This window comes from Grampus griseus, assembly GCF_964374135.1.
Source record: "Grampus griseus genome assembly, chromosome: 9".
NCBI lineage: Eukaryota > Metazoa > Chordata > Mammalia > Artiodactyla > Delphinidae > Grampus > Grampus griseus.
Window position 1 is genome coordinate 10,788,654 of NC_139003.1, and position 22,877 is coordinate 10,811,530.

General features: G+C 37.6%; 1 protein-coding gene across 3 annotated transcripts in view; it reads left to right on the top strand.

Moving 5' to 3' along the window:
* TPK1 (thiamin pyrophosphokinase 1) overlaps positions 1-22,877 on the top strand; it is a 341,016-nt gene that overhangs the window by 161,459 nt on the left and 156,680 nt on the right. For all 3 annotated transcript variants that reach the window (XM_082661977.1, XM_082661975.1, XM_082661976.1), the window contains one exon: positions 7,142-7,237. In XM_082661977.1, coding sequence (XP_082518103.1) covers positions 7,142-7,237 — 96 coding nt within the window. The remainder of the gene's footprint in view (positions 1-7,141; positions 7,238-22,877) is intronic.

Consider the following 22,877-nt stretch of genomic DNA (forward strand, 5'->3'; position numbering starts at 1 on the left):
ATCATTCTAAGTAAGTCTGCCAAAATTTTAATTTTGTTTACCTTAGTGTTACACTTCTCAAGTGAGTTTCACCATTGAAAGACTACCCTTTACCCACTAACAGTTAAAGCAGTATATTGGTTTCCAACAGGCTAAAATGTATTTGTACTATTTCAGATTTTCTCTACTTTTAAAAGTTGATGAGAGAAATAATCAATATAACCTTGAAAAGAGTAATGGCTGACAATGACTTTAACATGCTCACAATATGACAGACACTTTTATAGGTACTTTCATTTATAAATTCATTTCATCCTTGCATCAAATTTTATTAGGTTGGAACTGTCACCTACATTTTACAGATGAGTATGGAAGCACAAAGAGGTTGAGTAACTTGCCCAAGCTTACATAACTGGGAAATGGTTTAAGTAGGCTCCAAACAGGTGTTCTGGCCCCAGAATCCGTGCTCTTTTCTAGCCGTTATGCCATAATCCTCGAGTTGAAAGGAGGGAGTTTTCTCAAAGTAAAGTGAGGATCAGTTTCAATGCCGAGGAAATCCTGTGGCCGCCTTTGCTTTGTGAGCATTCAGTTTTCCTTTTCAGGTTCTGCTTAGTTCTGGGTAACTGAACAATAACCTCCACCACGGTTACCTTCAGCACTCCCACTCCTGCCCCACCACACCCTTGCTTTTCTGGGGAGGGTTGGCAGAGAGCGCTGATGGAGGCCGAGTCCATCCTTGGCATACTTGTAGTGGGTGTGAAGGAATGGCACCTGGACAAGACCAGATCTCTGCGTCTAGATACTTACAGGAATATTATAAAATAGAAGCTTATACAAGCATCCTCGTAGAGGAAGAATCTCTGTAGCTCTTTGTTTTGAGGGTTCCCAAGACCACTTCCATGTTCTGTAATTCACTAGAGGACTCACGGCACTGGTCATATAGTCAGCCTCTCACTGTAATAAATCACAGCTGTGAGTATAGGCAGCAGAATCAGCAAAGGGAAAAGGCACTTGGGGGAAAATTCTGGAGGAAATGAGTCACCAGTTGCAAGAGTCCTTTCCCAGTGGAGTCAGTAGGATGTGTGTGCTCAATCAAATTGTAACAAGTGTGATGTGTTGTCACCAGGGAAGCTCATTCAAGAGCCAATGCCCAAAATTTTACTGGGGGCAAAAAGAAAGCAGGTGCTTAGCGTAAACCACATTGTTTGTACAAATAATTTAGGCACAGTGAGCCACCATTGGGGAAAATTGTTTATCAGTGTAGGGAACTGTTTACCGTTCAGGTCCTCCAGGCGTTAGTCCAAAGGCCAACCATGCAAGCAGGCTTTATAAAAGCATTCTTGAGCCTGCTATGTTAAGTCTTTTGGACACCCTGTTCCACTGGGAACTCTGGCTCTGCTTTTAGGAAGGAAGCCATCATTTTGAGACCCTGTGCTGTTTTAAAATAACTTTTGACTTCTGTTAATAGATGTGGTGGCTTTCTTGTTTCAAATGCTTAAAGTTTTCGTTCAATGCCGTGTTGAAAGGAAAGGTTATTTTACAACACCCAGGGCAGTGAAGATTATAGCAGATTAGAATGTCTCTTTATGTTTGGGATTGAATGGAGAATTGCTACAAGGTAAATTACTTCTGTTCTCTTCTTTTATACACTGTCTAGAAAAACAGAAAGAGAACACTGGATTATATTAGGCAACTTGTTACTTAGAATTTTTAAGAGTTTAATCATGTGACATTCTTGCTGAAGAAATTGTTACTCGTCAGCTGTCATTTGATAATTTAAAGAAAACTTTTTAGTTTGAAAAGTAGAAATGTTTTTAGAAGTCTGGTAAATAAAACTATAGTAGTAATCTACCATAGTATGCTTTGTACAATAAAGAGGAAAGTGGGAAATGGTTACTTTGTGATAACATCTCTACAGAGTAAAAAGACAATTTTCATACCTGTGTCAAGGAACATAGATCATTTAGATTTCAATCGGCTTTATGCAACTATTCCCCTTCTTAGCAAATTTGAGAACAAGTTTGGGCTAATTTTAGATCTCTATCTTTGATTATTCAGAGTATAAGTCATTTTGCTTTATCCCTGCTGTGCTCTTAATCTGGCAGGCAGTTTCTTATTACAGAGTTCTGGTCAATTCAGTTTAATAAAAGATTATGGAACCTCATTATTAAAAGTGTAATGTATTCAATTTTTTTAAGACTCTTGAGTATATCTCCCTAAATATTTTTAAATGTATGCTAACATACAGGAAGAAAGGCTACTTCAGCAATGGATAGGGGAAAATAAAGTGTGTGGGAGCTAGAATTTTAAGACCCCATAAAGCTCTTATTATCATTGCTTATTTTAAAAAAGTACCAATATTCTAATGTGATGGGATAATAAATTGTACTTCATCTTTTCAGAGCCAACTTGAAAGGTGGTCTTTGACATCTTCTTGCCTCCTTTTCTTTACCCTTGATTGACACCTGTTTCCCCTCCCAGAAGTGTCCCTTTCTTTCATACTGTCCTTTAGCTCCTTAGTCCTCAGTTGGGTGAACCACTTCCAGTCTCAACCCTGCTTCACACTCCAAAATTGTCTTAACTTTCTTTTCCCTTCCTCTCCAGTGAAAGTCATCTTTTCCTTAATGAAATTGATCTGTTTGTGATTAAGAAGGAAGTATGGCAAGTAAGTTAATTCACAGTAAGAAATTCATGATGAATTAACTTTCCTACTGTTACTTATATTTTAAAAGAAGAAATTTTTTTTTCACCCTCATACACCAGTAGTAATATTCATAGTTGCAGCCTGCCTGGAAAGGCAGGAAACTCTGGCAACATCTACCAGGGGTTATAAAAAAATGTTCTTATAATTTCCCCAGTAATTTCATTTTAAGAATTCAATTCGAAGAAAATAACCAGAAATAAACACTTCTATACAGAGATATTGATCAGAATGATATGTTTAATAGCCAAAAAAAGTGAATTATGTCATGAATATAAATGATAAATATAGTGACAGTATAATGAGTTGGGAAAGCAGAGAAAAGGGATGAGAAGGATAGCTAAGCACTCACTGCCCACTTCAGATGTCTGTGGGTGCTCTGAGGGTCCCAAGCCTTCGGCTACAACGGAATCAGCGTGGAGTCAGGCAGGGGTCATGTCTGTCTAAAAGCTAAAGGATTTTCAGGTATTTAAAACGGGAGAAAAGCAACTAAATAAAGGTTCAGTATAAATTATAAAGGTGTTTTTCTGCTTAAACCTTCCAAAATACCCAAAGTTTAATTAAGCAGGGCTGAGTACAAAGCATTGGTAGGTTACGGGTCTGGGCTTCAGATGACATACTGTGTCCTAAATCAGCTGTGTGACTTTGGGCAGGTTATTTAATCTCTCTAAACTTCAGTTTACACATCTTAAAATGTGATAATTACATTAACCTTATAAGGTTGTCTTAGAGATTCAAGAACATAATTCATATAAAGTGACTCATATCTCATATAACAAGATGTGTACTCAATTGTTACTTTTTATTATCGTTATTGATTTAGTGAGGAAGATAGTTAATTATCAACAGATCACAATTTTAAGATTCTAATTTTAAGATACTTTTGAGGTTATCTGATTTCTCAGAGAATTAAGTTATATGTTGTTAGGAAAATAATCTATTGAAAAGCATTTTAGATTTTGTAGCTACAGACATATTTAATTCTGTTAGGTGAGAAGCTATCTGCAAGTCACTCCAAATAAATGTTCAGAATTGGTGTGCATGGTACCTACAAGGAAATAACACTTCTAAACTTTTAACCTTATAAACACAGTCCATAAAGTTACAGTAGAAGTCTCAGAGCCCCATAAAATTTTGCAGGATAATTTTCACAAGTCCTTTCACTAAATGACTTATCCTAAAATGGCACTAAATGACTTATCCTAAAATGAATAAGCTAATAGCAAGTTTGGGAATGCTTTCACTGGACTTGCCTCTTGTTTTAAGGAGGCCAAGTCTCTCTCTGGATAGAGTGCATGAAATAACAATTGATATGTTGTTATAATTTTTTTCCAAAGGATTTGTTTCCTTTCTAATTAAGGAGTTTTAAAGGAGTCAGCATAATATAACCTGATAGGTTTTACGTGTGTTAAATATAAAAACTCATTAACCTATTTTAGTTGAATTATTGGCAAACAGTAAAATTAATTGAGAATGACAGTCTAACGGCTTTTGCATTGATCTTTTGAAATTAGGTTGATTAATGACACTCATTGTCTTGTAATAATTTCTTACAAGTTGTCAGTGAATTCAAAAATAGTTTTATAAGCCTCCACACAAGGTTCTATGGGGAATATTAGCAGTATTTCGCTTACTCTAGTGACCTTTGATGCGAGGTGGTGTGACTGTAGCATCGACGTTTCTAGAGATTGTTTAGAAGTGCCGAGGTGAGAATTTGCTTTGTGTTCATCTCTGTGCCCGGTGCATTCTGGGCATTATACAGGGCATCTCAACGGCACTGTTAGTTTGCCTGCTAGGTCCGTTACAGATAAGGAAAAGGGAGTTTGCAGAGATTTTTTTAAAGGCCTGAAACTTTTCCCTCATATTAAATTCCTCAAACATGTACAGAGTTTGGTGATGAAAATCAGAAAAACTATTTGTGGGCTTGGAACGGGGATTGGTTGATAAACTACAGCCCACAGGCCAAATCTCGTCCGCTGTCTGCTTTTGTATAGCTGGCAACCTAAGAATGGTTTTTACCGTATTAAATGGTTGGAAAAAAATCAAAAGAATAATAATATTTCATAACGTGAAAATTACGGGAAATTCACATTTCAGTTTTTTTGGAACACAGCCATTCCTGCTCATTTTTTTTTGTCTGTAGATGTTTCCATGATACAAAGGGAGAGCTGAGTAGTTGGGACCGAGGCCCTTTGGCCTGCAAAGCCTAAAAGAATTACTATCTGGCCCTTTACAGAAAAACTTTGCTGATGCCTGGTCTAGAGTGGTAATTTATCTCAGGCTTTTATAAATGACTTTATTCATTATTGAATGCTTGCTACTTGCTGTGTCCTGTGTTGGGTTCTTGTATGCAGATGCAGTAATGAACAAAGGGACATAGTGGGTACCTTCATGGAGCTTACAGCTTAAAGCTAATATTTTGATTAATATTTTAATAGTCATAAGGTAGATGTAATAATACAGTTATTTGGTCATTAATAAAATATTGTAATATTTGTAAGGTAGACTATTAATAATTTAACTAATAATAAAATTAGTTGGTTAACTAAGCTAATAATAAAATTGTTTGGTTAATCTGAGTATTTACCATAACCCTTACTTGAACCTTTTTTCTTTTTAGAATATACCACACTGAACATAAACCTTTGCTCTTTAGATGACTTGTGATTTACTGAGATTAGGATCATATATTATGAGAATATATTTTTGTGTTTGTTATAGCTATAGATGCCGGCACTGTTGGAAATTAATTTGAACTATTACCATTCCAGGACATGTTCTGAAAACTGTTTATTGCTAAATTTTACTAAGTTCCTGATATCAATTTGTTTCCATTTTTCTTTCTATTGAGAAATAATGACTCATTAAAAAAATACTGTGAATTATTTATGTAGTACTTTATACTGCTATATTTGTTAAGCCTCAATGTGAAATTTGTATTTCACTTTACCTGATTGGATGTTCACTTGGTTAACATTAATGTATTGTTGAATTTTAGTTTATATAGTTGCATATGAAGCACTAATATTTGTCACCATTTTAAGAATCTGTATTAATCATACTTTAAAATAAGTGTTACATAGTTTCCTAATGGCAGCAGGTAGCATAATGCCTGAAAAAATAATGTCATTGTTGCTTTTCTGAGTTAGACTCATAGTCTGATTTATCCACATTAATATTTCAGAGAAACGTAGCATTAGTCCCATGAGGAGAGAAATGGTTTTAATCCATCCATCATTTATCTATCCATCAAACTTCTGTAGACTGCTTGGTATGTGCTGGTATTGTCTTAGCAACTGAAATGCAGTGTTCAGTTTCCCTGTACTCAAGGAACAGTGAGTCTTCTCTTGCCGAAGATCCTGTGGTCCCAAAGCTATAGGCAAGGATTTGCCAGACGTGAATTTTTGCCTCTGTGTGTGTGTGTGTGTGTGTGTGTGTGTGTGTGTGTGTGTGTGTGTGTGTGTGTGTGTGTGTGTGTGTGTGTGTGTGCGCGCGCGCACGTGCGCGCGCAATTTGTTCCACTTTGGTTAATTTGCTCCGTTAGTTAATTTGGTTAATTTGCTTTCTCTCATCCTTGAAAACTCTTCGAATGGCAACTTTATATACTGGATTATATTTAACTTTCACTTACTCAGCTGTCAGAGACCTTGCATTGTTTTATTCCTGAGTTAAGAAGTCGGAAGTCCCCTCATGCTCTGGTTTTACATACCTTTGCTTCTGTAAGACATTGGAGAGAAAGGTGTCATTTCAAAAATATCGTTTCTTGCACCACCTCAGTTCACTAGTGCCAACAAGCTGGCACTTTTGTGGCACTCTATTTATAAATATTTTTCAGTGTTTTTCACTAGTTATCTGTTGTAGAAAAGGCAAAGAACTTACAAACTCACTTCATTATGTCCAAAAGGTAATCCAAGAGACATATTTACACAGGCATCTCTCTTCCTGCTTCTTTTTACATGAGGAAAAAAGGGTACTGTAAAGGAATTTTATAGGACATCTAACTTGATTTTACTTAAAATGTAGTTTATCATTAGCTCAGTGTTAGTCTTTCTGTCGTGTGGGTAAACTTAGGAAGTCTGCTCGAAGAAACTCAAAGTTTTTTAGAAATAGTTTAATTTCAGGTAATTTCACTGTGAATATATTTTATAATACTTGTACCTGAGTCCTTACGCTAATCTTGAATGTCATCACAGCAGTGATTTTTAAAGACCATTAATGTAGTATAATCTGTACTTTTTTGGGTAAAATGATTGTCGTAATCAGATCGTTATTGTGATAGTGTAACATCATTGCTGAGATATCCTGTTATGTGAAATAATAAAGATAATGAGAATGATTCTAATGATCAAGGTATAATACAGGCATGACAGGATATGTCTGATACTTTACTTTTATAGCTCTTGATCTTGTTCCGAGGCTGACATCATTACTTATTCCTACCTTTTATCTTATTTAACACAGGGATGTGAAATTATTTCAACTCCTGATCAGGACCATACTGACTTTACCAAGTGTCTTGAAGTGCTCCAAAATAAAATAGAAGGAAAAGACCTACAGGTAAGATAGGCGCCTATTTGGTGAAGAGTCTTATACCAAGGATGTGAACAATCCTGTTTTCACTTATCTGAAATCATTATTTGCTTTTGTGCTGCTTATCTGGGTTCCCTTGTCAGGTTTTTCCAGTATATGAATAAATCTGCACTTAGTTGTCAAAACATTAACGTGTGCACTTGAATCAGAGGTCACAGATTCCAGAACCTTACTGTGATGAGATCCCCAAATGGGTGAAGTGGACCTTGTACAAAGCAAACAAAACTGGCAGCTCATTCTCAGCCTAAAGGGAGTAGCTAGTAGCTGCTTTCTATCTCAGGTTGGTTGTTGCTCTGAAGAGCTGTGTGTGTTTATATATTACGTAGGCAAGACAAACAAACAAATATGGCCTAGATTTGGCCAACGTTGCAAACTCTTATATAAACAAATAATATATTACTGACTTTTTTTTTAAATGAGAAAAGAGTCTGCTGCTTTGCACATGTGGACTCTTTAAGGTGTTCAATAGTGATTTTCACCTAGCACCCAAGTGTATAATCACATCAATTAGCTAATGCACACATTTGTATGTTTTTATATTTTACAATTTTTTTTGATACTTGCTGAAATGATATGCAAACTTTTTAAAGTCTGTATTCCATGAAGATCCACGGAATTAAACCTGAAGCAGTGACTGACAATTGACCATTATTTTCCTGGGAAGGGCAGGAAGGTGAGCTGAGATGCATGATCCAATGTGTCATTTTTAAACTTAGGAAAACACCTTTGTACATTAGGATGGTTTCCACAGTACAAGTAACAGGAGACGTGTTTCAGCCTTTCCTCAGTAATCGAACAGGGTAGGGCCGACTTCAGACACAGCGCAGTCAGATCTCATGTCTGCTTCTTCCATTGTCTTGGCTCTGCTGTGTAAGCTTTCTCTTCAGTGTGGTTTCCCTGACTATCTGCAGTGACCGCTTGTAGCAATTTTTTTTACATCGTTACATCTAGAGGGATTGAGGGGCAGGGTCATCACTTCCCACCATCATGAGACCTAAGTCCTGAAATCTCTCCATTAACCACCACTTGGTTTCGGCGAAGGATGATGAGAATAACCTGATTGTCTTGGACTGGAGCAGGGAGTGGGGGGTCGATCCACATGTCTCATACAGTCCAACTACATGCCTAATACATGTGTGGTGGGATGGCATAGGCAGTGGAGACGCACCCGTAATAAGAACTTACTCCTTCGCAGAAGTTATGAAAGATTTATTCTAATGTATATTTATTAAGTTGAGGCAGTAGATCCTTTTCTCCCTTTGAAGGAAAACCTTGTTAACTATTATAATTGACAAGTGGCTCACTCTGCAAACTCAATAAATGTAATTGAACGAACATTTCTCATCTCCGTTGTAGCTTGAGCTGTACCTAATGTGCTACTTCCAGCAATCAATTGCGGTAATAATATGTTTGTTTAAGGAAAACAGAAGACAACCTATTGAGAGTTACCTGCTTCATCCCGATGTTGAGCTGATGTTGAGTTTCTTAGAAAAAAATTGTAAATCTTCACAACTGTTTCAATTTTCCTAGTACTTCCACTGAGTGTATTGAAAGCTGGGAATGAAATTATGTGAGTGTCATTTGTTGTGTCAAATTGATAGTATCTCTAATACAGTATTTAGTCATTGAATCTCAAAACAAACCATCATATCTCAAACTCAACAAGGCCAAAATCCAGAGAGAGCGTCAAACTGGGAGAAGAGGATAATCAGGTGTATATAATCTGTGAAACAAATTGAACAAAGTCTCGGCCGAACCAGTGGAGGCCTGGAGCGAGAGGACCTATTAGAGGACTCCTGCATTGGGCAGAAAGGGCCGCACACTCCTGCTCCCACCGTGCTTGGTCATAGGCTGGAGGCTGCCAGGGATGTGCGTGGCCCTGGTGGCAGACTGTGCTGTGTCATGAAGGGGTTGCCGCTGGGCCGGGATAGCCAGCTGCCCTCCCCTCAGCCCAGTAGCGAGGTCTTTGTGGAGAGAATGGGAGCTGGGCACCTCCATGGTTGGCATGTTTTGGGTCCAGTGCATTCTCCAGCCTCATCTTGAGCCCCCTTTCTCCTTGTTCCCAAAATATGCCAGATTCCCTCCTCTCCTTTGCCTTAAGGTGTTTTTTGTATATATGTTGCCCCCCTCTCTAGAATGTTGTGAATATATTTTGATTTTTTTTTTTTTGTATTTTTCCTTGTCTTTGCCAAGGCCCTGATGGCAGAGTATGCCTGACGTCCTCAAGGAGGTCTTTCCTCCGCCATAGCTCTGGGTTAGGCTCTGCGGCTCTACGTTTCTATGCCTCCCTCTTTTCTCCTTTACGATACTCTGAACACTGCTAATAATTGTGTTAATTGTGTATATCTAATTGTTTGCTTAAGGCCTTTCTTCCCAGCTTGACTGTGTAGCCCATTAGGCTGGGATCAGGTCTGTCTTGTTCACGATTGTACGGTAGCACTGTGCGTATAAGAGATGCCCGGGGAACTCACAGGAGAGCAGGAGATGATGCAGTTAGGGGAGAGGTTTTTTAGAGAAGGCTGAGACATGAGAAACAAATAGGAGTTAGATGGCAAAGGGGAGAAGATGGTGGCCAAGTATGGCAGTCCACAGGGAAGATGGCTAACACTTCAGTGAACCAACAGCAGATGGTTTGAAGAGCTTTACGACAGAGAACAGTGTGGTTACTTGGTGTTTGAAGAAGCATGGTTAGGTCAACTGAATTCATTACTAACAAAACCATCCAAATTAGCTCTTGTTCAGACTGCAAAAGATGGTTGTGTTAAATCTGAGGACTAGCTGTGAGCTTCCACCTGACTTTACGTTTAACCTGGGAGCACAACATTGTCTTTGGTTTAACATAATAGCAGGAGAAAAGCAAGATTAGAAAGATTGGAAAGGAAAATCATAAAAGATTCCCCTCCGCACATTCTCCTGCCCTCAAGTGAGATCATCATGAGGGCTTTTACAAATTTCTTCCTAAAATACACATAAACTGTGTCAGAAAATCCTTTATACTTCTCCACCTAATAAATCTTACAAAATTATCATACATTTCTTGTTTTCCACTTATTAAATTATAAATATGAATTTGTATTCAAAGTGTCTATATTTTGTAGTAAGATCTTATCTTTTTAGCATATACTTTAAAATATTAACTCTAGTATAAATGAATTGAATTAAAGTACTATTTACTAAGTTAAGGAACCATACTGTGTAACATATTAGAACTTTATAGAATTTGGATTAGGGTCTGTCATTATCCTAAAGGAGTTAACTGTCTAGAACATGAGGTTAATTATAAAAGAAAAGATTTCCCTAAATTACCTTATTTATTATTTATCTGTTTTAAACCTGCTCCTCCTCTACTTTTATTCCTCTGCAAAAAGGTTCTCTGATACATGTGACTTTTTAATGCTTTTCTTTTATGTTGCCACATTGTTTATCTGTGACTGAGTCATGAATAATAAATTTATCAGGATGCCATCCGATATGACTGAATCTTCAAAGAGCACATATATATTCTGATGCTGTAATACATGTTTGAGATCTAAACCCTGGAATTCAGTGGAAAACATTAAAAGCTATTGCTCCAAGTTTCAAAAAATGTAAGATGTACGTTGTTTAGGATGAAGCAGGAGGAAATCTAGATTTTAAGGCCCTAAGAATAATAGGTCTCCTAAAATACAGATTAGGGTATTTCCTAGAATTATATGGCAATAGAATCAGTTACTTCAGTTTCTGATGTTTTAAACAGACTTTATGTTGAACAAAATTTGGGCAGAAAAGTTGATGTTAATTTCAAACTGTATATTGTATAGATTTAAATTCATACTAGTTTTATTTGCTAAAACCTCAATACATTTTAGCCCATTTATACTGTGTTATTTTTTTGTAAACAGTTTTTTAATCAAATGCTGCAGGATGCTGAGTATTATATAAATAAGAGCAAATGTGTAAGTTTTGTACACACAGACAAATATTAATGACTACAAATTAAATATCACATAGACTGTAGAATTGATCAATTAATCCAAGAGGACAGAGTAGAAAGACCTTGAGTTCACCTCCTCTCAGGGGCACACCAAAATTACAACTATTTACAGAACAACTATCAGAGAAATAGGTTGAAACCTACCAGAAAAGATCTTGTACAATAAAGCCATAAAGAAGGAACCATAACAAGATGGGTAGGAGGGGCGGAGTCACAGTATAGTCAAGACTCTTACCCCCAGGTTGGCGACCCACAAATGGGAGAATAATTACAACTACAGAGGTTCTCCCCAAGGAGCAAGGCGTCTGAGCCCCACATCGGGCTCTCTATCCCAGGGATCCTGTGCCCAGAAGATGAGCCCTCAGGATTTTTGGCTTCAACAGCCAGTGGGGCTTACTTTCAGGAGACCAAAAGGACCAAGTGGGGAGATAGAGACTCCATTCTTAAAGGCACCCAGGGGAGAAGTAGTAATTTGAAAGGTGTCTGGGTCAGACCTACCTGCTGATCTTGGAGAGTTTTAGACTATTTATATCTACTGATTATCAGTATTGGTCATGATTGGTTTGTAATGGACTAATGACTTTATGTTCATACTAAATATCTGTTGCTGCTCATCAAATTTAAGACTGACTGTATCTGATTGGACTAATTATTTTATCAATATAATAAGATATCCTTAGGGTTGCTGGAAGAACTATGATAGTACTGTGAGAAGTATTTTCCAAGGTACTCTGATGTCTTCAATAAAGTCCGCTCTGATGAGCTAGTATCTTTGGCAAGATTCCAGTCTTATCTAAAGCAAAACGTAATAAATCTGTTGTGTGTGTACACATGTGTTCTGGAAAGGAATAAATACTATCTTTACATTAGAGAAACCTAGCAGATACCACCTTAATCAAGGAATCATAATTAACATCATCAGTGATAATTCATGTTAGTAGTACACGCCCCTCTCTCTAGGTATAGGGTGAGAAGGGCACTTGCGGTGTACTTCCCTAAAACCCGTAATCTCAGTTTAATCTTTGACAAAAATCAGAGAAACCCAAATTGAAGATCATTCTACAAAATACCTGACCGCTATTTTCAAGGTCATGAAAGACAAGGAAAGACTTGAGAAACGGTCACAGAGCAGAGGAGATGAGAGAGACATGAAAACTAAATGCAGTGGGGTGAAATGTGAATAACGTCCAGAGTTTCATTAATAGTTGTGCCCCAGTGTCAATGTTAGTTGTGACAAATGTGCCATGTTTATCTAAGATGTTAACAGCACTGGGAGCTGGGTGAAGTGTGTACTCCCTGAAGTATCTTCACGACTTTTTACTAAATCTCAAGTTATTTCAAAATAAAACATTTATTTGAAAAAGTATGTTCAGTGTTGCAAATATGCTCTAACAGTGGAATGGTGTCATCTTTGTGTGCCATGACTTATGGTAATATAGAATAAGAAGCAAGTACTACAATCAGTAACTTTTTGTGGACTCTCTCAATTTTAAAATGTTTCCTCAAAAAGTTTCAAACTGAAAGACTCTGCTGCATGTTTCAGCAACTACTGTACATGAAAACTATGCCTGCTTGAAAATCTTCACTAGAAACTTGGTGGTGTTTAAACTACATGACAGGCCAGATCCTCTCAACTTTCACAGCTTCCCTAGAGATCAGAGTATGGTCGGACTCAGTCAAGGATCTGATTTTACCAGGACTGGGTCTAGAAGAAGTAACCCTGTCTATTCCTGCATTCCCTCCTGACCTGTCACAGCCCTGTGGTCTCCATCCCTACCTCCATTTTCTCCCTGGCTCTTCTCATATTGATATTCTGTCATACCTGCCTTTTACTTTTATCTTGTTTCCCCGGGCTTCAGTTATCATTCTGTGCCATTAACTCTATATCTTATATCTCTAATCCTGAACTCCAAAGCCCTATTTCTAACCACTAACTGGAAGGCCAGAGGAACTTCATTTCAGTGTAAACCAAAATTCATCATCTTTCTCACAAAATCTCATTTTCTTTCTTTTCTGTCTCATTCAGTGGCACTACCATCCGTCCACCCGGCAGAAACCTGAGAGTAACCTTATACTTTACTATCCCTGTACCATCCCTCAATGGCTGGTCACAGTTGCTTTAATTCTACCAGCATCTCCTGTGCCCACTTTGTTCTTTCCAATCTTACTGGTACTATCTTAGTTCAGACCTTTATCATTTCTTACCCAGGTTATTTTACTAACCTTCTGTTTGCCCCCTTCACTCCATTCCCTTACTAAAATTTATATCCTCTATCTTAAATGGACATCTGCTTTAAGTCTTTTCTTTTCTCCCAGTTACTTATTCAATAAATACCTGTTCAATGAATAAATTTATTTCCAATAACATCAAGGCAAATTCCAAAGGATATCCTGGCAAACCTTAGCTGGCATGTATCCTCTGTGAAAGAATCTTCTTAGCATTTCCTACTAATTCTCCCACGACACGTGTGTCATGTGTCCACATTCCTTACATTGCTTGCTGTCTGTACCAATTGTAGGAATGAATATGCTTATTATGAAAAGAATTATTCTCCAACACATTGTAATTAGAGGTTAGGTGCTCAGATGCTTGGGTTATGCTAGCATTCTTTCAGCTGCATGACTACAGAAAGCTCTTTAACTTCTTTAAGACTCATCTTTCTCATCTGGAAAGTCAGAATAATAATCTACACGTACCAGCGAGTTGTGAGGCAAAGCATTTACTGCAGTGCCTGCCACATATAAAGTCCTTCATAAAAATATAATAGTAGCAGTGGTGGTATTAATAGTCATATATTTTTGTGCACCTTAGCTCTTGTGATCTCATAACATTTTATATAATTTCCTTTGCATAATATATTTATATATTTACAGAAAATAAATATAAATTTTATATAAATAAAATATAAAATACTGCATTTTATAGATATATTTTATAAAATATATTTATATATTCTATTTAATTTTATAAAATATATTTTATATGTAATATAGTTATATATGATATTTATTTTATAAAGCATATACCTTAATATATTTTATAAAAATTATAAATATAAATAAGATCTTTTATAAAATATATATAGTGATCTTTTGCTTTTATAATAAATTTCATGGACCAATATGATATTCGAATTAGATAATGTTTTTAGGAATCAGACTAATTAAAGTTTATAGCCCAGTTTCATGGACTCATCATTTCCTTTTATTTTTAAGTGAAAATATTTTTTTTTAATTGAGGTATAATTGACGTACAACATTATATTACTTTCAGGTGTACAGCATAATGATTCAATATTTGTCTAAATTGTGAAATCATCACCCCAGTAAGTCTAGTTAACATTCTAGCATTGTTTCTTTTGGACATATTCTAATTTTACAAGATTTCTTTTAATATCAGACACTTGAATTAAACAGAGGGCTCCTCCCATGTTGCAGTGTTTCCTAGGGGAGGTCTTCAATGTCCCCTTTTCCCAGGGAACCAGTGAGAATGGGATCTGTATGTTTAGTGATGGGATCCCTCAGCAGGGCGAGTTGCACAGCCCCGCTGACCACTGTGTGCCTCGTGCCTGGATGGAGAGAGAAGAGGAGAGGTGCGCTCCGGCTTCCCCCATGCTACGGGGGACCTTGCGTGCCTTGTGCTCACTGAGGGATGTGTTACCCAAGGAAAGTCAGAAGTTCACTTCAGCGTTCCAAAGGCAGACTTTCTCCCCTTAAGTACACTGTGGAAGCTACTGGGGATCATCTTCCGGTCAGCTTAACAAACTTTTATGTAGTATGTGTCTGTTAAGACATTATGCTAGGATTTGGTGACCAAATGCATGGCCTCAAATAGACTCCAGTCTAACAGAGGAAACAGATGAATGAGTAACCAGAGAATAATTCAGACTATCATAGGTGCTGTGACTTGCCTTTTCAGGATAGATTCAACTTCTTAAAAAACGGATTGTTTAGGGGCTTCCCTGGTGGCGCAGTGGTTGAGAGTCCGCCTGCCGATGCAGGGGACGTGGGTTCGTGCCCCGGTCCGGGAAGATCCCACATGCCGCGGAGCGGCTGGGCCCGTGAGCCATGACCGCTGAGCCTGCGCGTCCGGAGCCTGTGCTCCGCAACGGGAGAGGCCACAACAGTGAGAGGCCCGCGTACCGCAAAAAAAGCAAAAACAAAAAAAATGGTCCAGTGCATATTCAGAAACCATAGTGTTAATGACCAAGTGTGAAATTTGCAATCAAAATGTCTCTATTCTCCCAGAAGCTGGAAAGGGGATAATTAACATAAACTATTTATATTGCAGCAGATTGCAAAATCTAAGAATTGCACTACAGTAAGCCTGATAGCCACCTGTTATAAACTGGTCAATAAAAACTGAAGAGAGTTTTATACCACTAAACTTTGGGGAAATAATGTGCCCGAAGTACTACAAATAGCCAAATCCAATCCATCCAGACATGGAAGCCAAGAGTTTCCTTTATCATTTTAGACAAGAATATGCAGCTAAGACTTATTTTATGGCTGAAGCAAAAGCAAGAAATATTGTTTGGAGAAAACAAATCATGATGATGCAAGATAGGGTAATAGCTATTAAAAAATGATCACAAGTACAGAAGTACTCATATTCTGGGAACAAAGCGTCTCTTACCAAAAGTCAGTCAGTTGGCAGAGGTTTTGACAATTGTCTATTTTCAACTTGCTCAGTGGTGGGAATGAAAGAGGATGAATGAGGGATGAAAGAGGACGTGGGTTTCAGGTTCTGGTACCTCATAAGCCATTTTTCACAGAATGGGAGGAATGAGTGCTTAGTGCTCTTCCAAATATTTAACTTTAGAAGGGCATCATGTATGTTATAGAAATTTTAGCCAGAGTGAAAAATACCTGGTGCTTTTTGAATAGGATGATCAGGAATGCAGATTTGAATCTTTTTCATTCACCTACCAAGCAATCATTGAGCTTCGAATGGACGACATTTACACAAACTGTAATATCCTTTAAAACTCTACCTCCAAATAGCTAATGGTTTCTGAATGTGATATAGGTCATACTTTGAGTTTTAATTTTGCACTAAATACCAGCTGTGTTGACGATGCTGTGCTAGGTATTTTGGGATTTCTAAACCACAAATAATACATCTTCCCATTTCTTAAGACCCCCAGTGGTATGAGAGGTTTGGAGACCATAATTACCTCCAGTAGATATGTAATACCCATGCTATTTATACAGACCATGATTTTATGTAACTTTTACTTACTCTTAAATATATTCCTGACTCTTCAAAGAATTTAATTTTCAGCAGAGATAATAGAATAAAATCATGTTAAAAAAACACAAGTATGTGTTTTATTCTATTCAACTCTCCTTGGCACTCACTTTCTGATATAGAGAAATGTAAATACATGCAAATTTGCTCTTGCCATCACTTTGTGTATTTACATGGAAGGAAAAATAACACATTTCCATATATATATATTTTATATATATATATATAATATATATATATCACATTCTGCTTTTTGTTTATATGGAAAAAATGTCCCGTATCCAGGGGTCTTATTGATATGGTTTCAGAACCAATAGGGCAGTTAATCATGGAAATATTAGTACTCAGGACAGACCTGTGAGGAAAGACAACACTGTTATTACAACCAGGCTTGAAATATTTAACTAAAAAATGCAAAGCCTAGGGTAAATCAAAAAAGCATTTCATCATTCTGGGAATGAACTCAGTCATTGTCCTGTACTCGTCATGACCAGGGCATCTGAAATTAAAGTGTTTTCGGGGATTCCAGACAGCAATATGAAAAAGCAAAGAAAAACTCACTGTGTGCGGTAAGATTTCTAAGGAGTACAACTGGTCACAGCAGTCATCAGTGCTAGAAAGATTGTTGGGGTCACATAGGAAGGATCTTTAATCTCTAGGTAAAGAATTTGAATTTTGATTTACAGGTGATGTTAATCTGTTAGAGAATTTTGAATGAAAAGTCGTAATATAATTTAGGAAATTAGTGTAATGGTGTGTGCAAGCTGAATTGAAGGATGGAAATTCTAATGATAGTAAAAAAAAAACCAATTACAGGCTTCTTGAAGGATAACTCTTTTTTTTAAATAATATTTATTTATTTATTTGGTTGCACCAGGTTTTAGTTGCGGCAGGTGGGCTCCTTAGTGTGGCTCCAGGGCTCCTCAGTTGTGGCATGTGAACTCTTAGTTGCAGCATGCATTTGCGATCTAGTTCCCCGACCAGGGATCAAACCCAGGTCCCCTGCGTTGGGATTACGGAGTCTCATCCGCTGCGCCACCAGGGAAGTCCCTTGAAGGATAACTCTTTAGTCATCTTTTAAGGACCTTAGAAAATAGACTTAAACTGTGTGCCTGGTGATGCTGGGTCTTGTTTGCCAGAGTTAAAGCATGGAAACCGTTCCCATTCAGCTAACAAATGTCTGTTACATATTTACCAGCCACTCTGCTACATATTGTATCAATAGGTTGAAAGGTGCAAACTGAATGAGACAGGGTATCTGACTCTTAGAATTCATGGCCTTGGAAGTGAATGCCCTTGTAAGCAGGATAGGACAGGTGAGAAGCCCCTTGGAAGTGGACCTTCTCCAGTCTGAACTCTCCTTGTGCAGGTGGTAACTCAGCTGCAACTGGAAGATAAAGAACTAACCAGAATCAGGGGAGTGTTTTGTTCTGAGTATTCAAGGTCAAAGGTAAATCAGGTTTGGGATGTCAAAGGGTAGGCAATACCGAAAGTCCTAATCACACATGAACACTTGCACTGTTTACATTTGTTTCCCTTAACAAGCTAACAGAATGCACTAGTAGGGAGGGGCCTACCTTTTGGGGTAGGCCTGTCTCTCCTGGCCTCCTCTGCTGCTGACTTGCTGCCAGTGTGTCAAGGACCTCTGGCAGCAAGAGTTTCTTCCAGTCTGTACAAGCTGAGCTCTCCAGAGAGGTACAGGGACATTATAAGCTCCTAATGGGCAGTGAGGGTGTGAGCTGCCTGAGCTTTTATGCTACAACTTTTACTGGGGGATTATGGTTTCAGTCAGCTGTCTGAGCATAGGTCCTTTTCATCACCTTCACAGTTTTCTGTCAAATGCAAACAAGCTTGTATACATTGCTCACTTTTCAGGTATAAATATGCCCCTTCCTCTGCTTTTTTACTTTTTAAGCTTTTCTCTCAATAACACATTGAAAAACAAGTTTTGTGGTAAACATGTTTATGACGTTTCTTAATAATGTATTTGCAGTTTGACAAAGTTGGATGAAAATGCTCTGTCCAAACAAGTTTGTTTGTTTGTTTTTTCTTCGGAGGTGGAGGTAGGCATCTTTGGAAATACTTTACAAGGGAGGGTGGGGAAAGGGGATAGTTCAGACACTGAGGTTTGAAATCTTGTGATGTGTTCTGAGAACTAAAGTATTTCTAGAACATAAAGGGGGTGGGAGTGGCAGATGTAACTTAGGAGTCAGTATAGGAGGAGATTGGACTTTATTTATCTTGTAGGTTCTGGAAAGCCAGTACTGAAACAGAACATTGGCATGATCAGATTTGAGATGTAGAAAGCTTTCTCTCATAATCAGGTAGAAAACTACCTGGTTATAGAAGGCCAGGCAGGAGGCCAGTGGAGTTATCCAGGTGAGAAGGATGATGCCTGAATAAGGCTGCAGCAGGGAAGATGGAGAACAAATTATTTGAGAAAAATCTGGGGCCTCATTATCTTGCCATTGCAAGAGGCATTATTTCTTTCTCACCCAAACAGGTTTGCATTAAACTGTGACTCATTAGGCCTTGTTGAAATTTAAATGGGATCCCTGTAGTATTGTTTCCACAGGCTGCCAAGATCCAGCCACGTATATTCTGTTTGTCAGTACAGTGTATTCTGATACCATAAAACCTGAGGTCTTTAATTTCTCTGGTGTTTCATTGTACTTCACATCAATCACTGGAATTATTTTATAGGCTTATTAAAACATATTTTGATATTGCTGGGTTGTTGTCAGTTTATTGGTTTTCCTCTATCTTGATCCCATGATTTCCTTCATAGCCTGCATTGGTCTTCCTTTTTTTTTTTTTTTTTTGCGGTACGCGGGCCTCTCACTGTTGTGGCCTCTCCCATTGTGGAGCAGAGGCTCCTCCGGAGGCGCAGGCTCAGTGGCCATGGCTCACGGGCCCAGCCGCTCCGCGGCATGTGGGATCTTCCCAGACCGGGGCACGAACCCATGTCCCCTGCATCGGCAGGCGGACTCTCAACCACTGCGCCACCAGGGAAGCCCGGGTCTTCCATCTTTAAATTAGAGCATCAAACAATTGGACCAGAGAATTTCACCTTCTGTTTAAGCCTAACTGTTGTACAGTAAAGATCTTTGAAGGTTAAGGGAAGCTTAAGAATAATGTCTAAATTTTTTGAGACCCTAGAGTTTAATTTTGTGAAGTTGGCTCTGTTAATGTTACTTGTAATTCTCAAAGAATAGGGTAAACGTGTGTCTCGATTTATGCGTATATTTATGCATGTATTCTTGGTGTCATTATTTATAATGTCCCCCTTTTACTTTCAGGAGTGTCTCAGCTTGTACATTAAATTGTATGGTCACCCTATCAGGGAGAGCCACAAAGAAATTGTCCATTTATGCATCTCCAGAATTCAGTTTATGGAAAGTCAATGCAATTAAAATATTCTGACAGCCACTGTCCCTGCTGTAGACTTTGTGCATGCCGTATCTAAGTCTTCTTGAGGACAAACGGAGAAAAACGCCATTTGTTTATCAAAAGGTTTTTCCTGCTATAACAGAAAAATGAAATTGCTTCTCCTTTTGGTGTTCTATATCCTTCAGCCAGTCTTGTCATGATTCTATTAAGGCAAAACAAATAACGCAAAGCCAACTTTTTCATTTATTCTCTAAACAAAACAGACACAATTATTATTTAACCTGTTAGAGTGGAAACCAGAGAACCTCACATGGACTGTTAGAAGTGAAAGGGATCTTGAAAAATAGGTTAGGGAATTTAGTCCATCCCTTACCTTTATACATGAGTCACAAGGAAGTCATGTATGTGGTTCCATGGCTCTTAAGGGAATATACCATCTTTAATGTATTAATCCAGGGTTTCAGGGTTCTTTTTTGCTACACATGATTGCAGATGAAGAGCCAAAAGCAGTCTCTGTTCCACCACTTCCCTTTGCTGACAAAAAGGGTCCATGTAAAATACCCTGACTTGAATGTAGGACATGTATAAAAATCAATTAGAAATTGATTTTTAACATTTTTATATTACAGAATATGGTGTAATAGGTATGTTCTTGTGTTATGTGTACACAAATATATTATTTAAAATATTTTATCTGCAGAGCTAACAGGATTGTAATAACGCTTTTTAGAGTTACAAACACTGAATCTTTGATGGGTCACAACCGGTAGGAAATGTGTGAGTCTCTTGTGAGAGTAGCTTACCTTCTTTAGAGATGGTAGCTGTGTTCTAAAATAAATAGACTTGCCCTAGAATATGTATGCTCTGTGTCTCAGTGCCCTCTGAAACCCGTGGTCCGTCCTTGTGAAAAATCCCCTGTATTCACAATGTCTTTACATCTAATTCCAACAGAAACTGGGCTTTTTTCTAAGGACAACAATTCTCTGCAGCCATAGTAGTGCTGTTGTTTTGTTCTGTCATTTCTCCTGCTGCTGTTTCTAGAATGGTCCCCAGAATTAGGGGTGGGTGTCTTCACTACTATTCGCCATTTCTAGACCTGTGTGGTCCAAAACTCTAGCCGCTGGCCACCTGAGCCCTTGAAGTGTAGCTACCCTAAATTGAGATGCGCCATTACTGTAAAGTACATTGAGGATTTTGAAGACCAAGTGGGAAAAATATCTCAATATTTTTTCCAGCTTTAATGAGATAATTGATATATAACACTGTGTAAGTTTAAGGTGTACAACGTGATGATTTAATACACATATATATTACAGAATGATTACAATAATAAAGTTAGTTAACAAGTCCATCAGCTCACATGATTACCTTTGTTTGTTGTTGTGGTGATAAGAACATTTAAGATCTACTCTTAGCAACTTTCAAATATACAGTACAGTATTGTTAAGTATAGCTCCATGCTGTCCATTAGATCTTTGGAACTTACTCATCTTTCAACTGGAAGCTTGTACCCTTTGACCAGTATCACCTTACTTTCCCCACCCCACAACTGCTGACAACTGACATTATCCTCTCTTGGCGTTCAGCTTTTGTAGATTTCACACGCAAGGGAGATCATACAGTGTTTGTCTTTCTCTGTCGGACTTATCTCACTTAGCATCTCACATCCTCCAGGTCCATCCATGTTGTCACAAATGGCAGGATTTCCTTCTTTCTCATGTCTGAAGACTATTCCACTGTGTGTATGTATATTTATGTGTGTGAGTATGTTACATATATATGCATATACATATATATGAATATATCTCACATACTTTTTAATCTTCTTTACCCATTCATCTGTTGACAGACACTTTGGTTGTGTGGTTGTTTCCCTATCTTGGCTATTGTGAATAACGCTGCAATGAACATGGGAGGATGTTCGTGAACATGGGAAGATGATCGTGACTTCTTGTGTGTGTGTGTGTGTGTGTGTGTGTGTGTGTGTGTGTGTGTGTACACACTGTTTCTTCTGGGTATATATATACCCAGAAGAAACAGAAGAGAGTTTGATTGCTGGGTCATATAGAAGTTGTATTTTTAATATTTTGAGGGACCTCCATACTATTTTCATAGTGGTTGCACCAATTTCCATTCTCAGCAACAGTGTACAAGAGTTCCCTTTTCTCTATATCCTTATCAACACCTGTTATCTCTTGTGTTTTTTAAAAATTTTATTTTATTGAAGTGTAGTTGATTTACAATGCTGTGGTCATATCTGCTGTACAACCAAGTGACTCAGTTATACATATATATATATACATTCTTTTTTATATTTTTTTCTGTTACAGTTTATCACAGGACATTGAATATAGTTCCCTGTGCTATACAGTAGGATCTTGTCTTTTTGATAGTGGCCATTCTAACTAGCATGAGGTGATATCTCATTGTGGTTTTGATTTACATTTCTCTAACGGTTAGTGATGTTGAACATCTTTGCATGTACCTGTTGGCCATTTGTATGTCTTCTCTGAAAAAATGTCTATTCACATCCTCTGCCCATTTTTTAATTGGATTGTTTAGTTTTTTTTGCTACTGTATGAGTTCCTTTTATATTTTGGATATTAACTTCTTATCAGAGAGATGGTTGCAGATATTTTCTCCCATTCCATAGGTTGCCTTTTCATTTTGTTAATTGTTTCTTTTGCTTTGCAGAAGGTTTTTAGATCTGTGCAGTCCCACTTATTTATTTTTGCTTTTTTTTTTACTTGTGTTTTTGGTGTCATATCTAAAAAATTGTTGCTAAGACCAACGTCAAGGACCTTTTTTCCCTATGTTTTTTTCTAAGAGTTTTATGGTTTCAGGTTTTATGTTTAAGTCTTTAATCCATTCCAAATTAATTTTTGTGGGTGGTATGAGATGGGGGTTCAGATCTATTCTTCTGTATATAATTATCTAGTTTTCCTCACACCTCAATATTTTTAATACAGGTTACATGAAAAAAATATATTTTA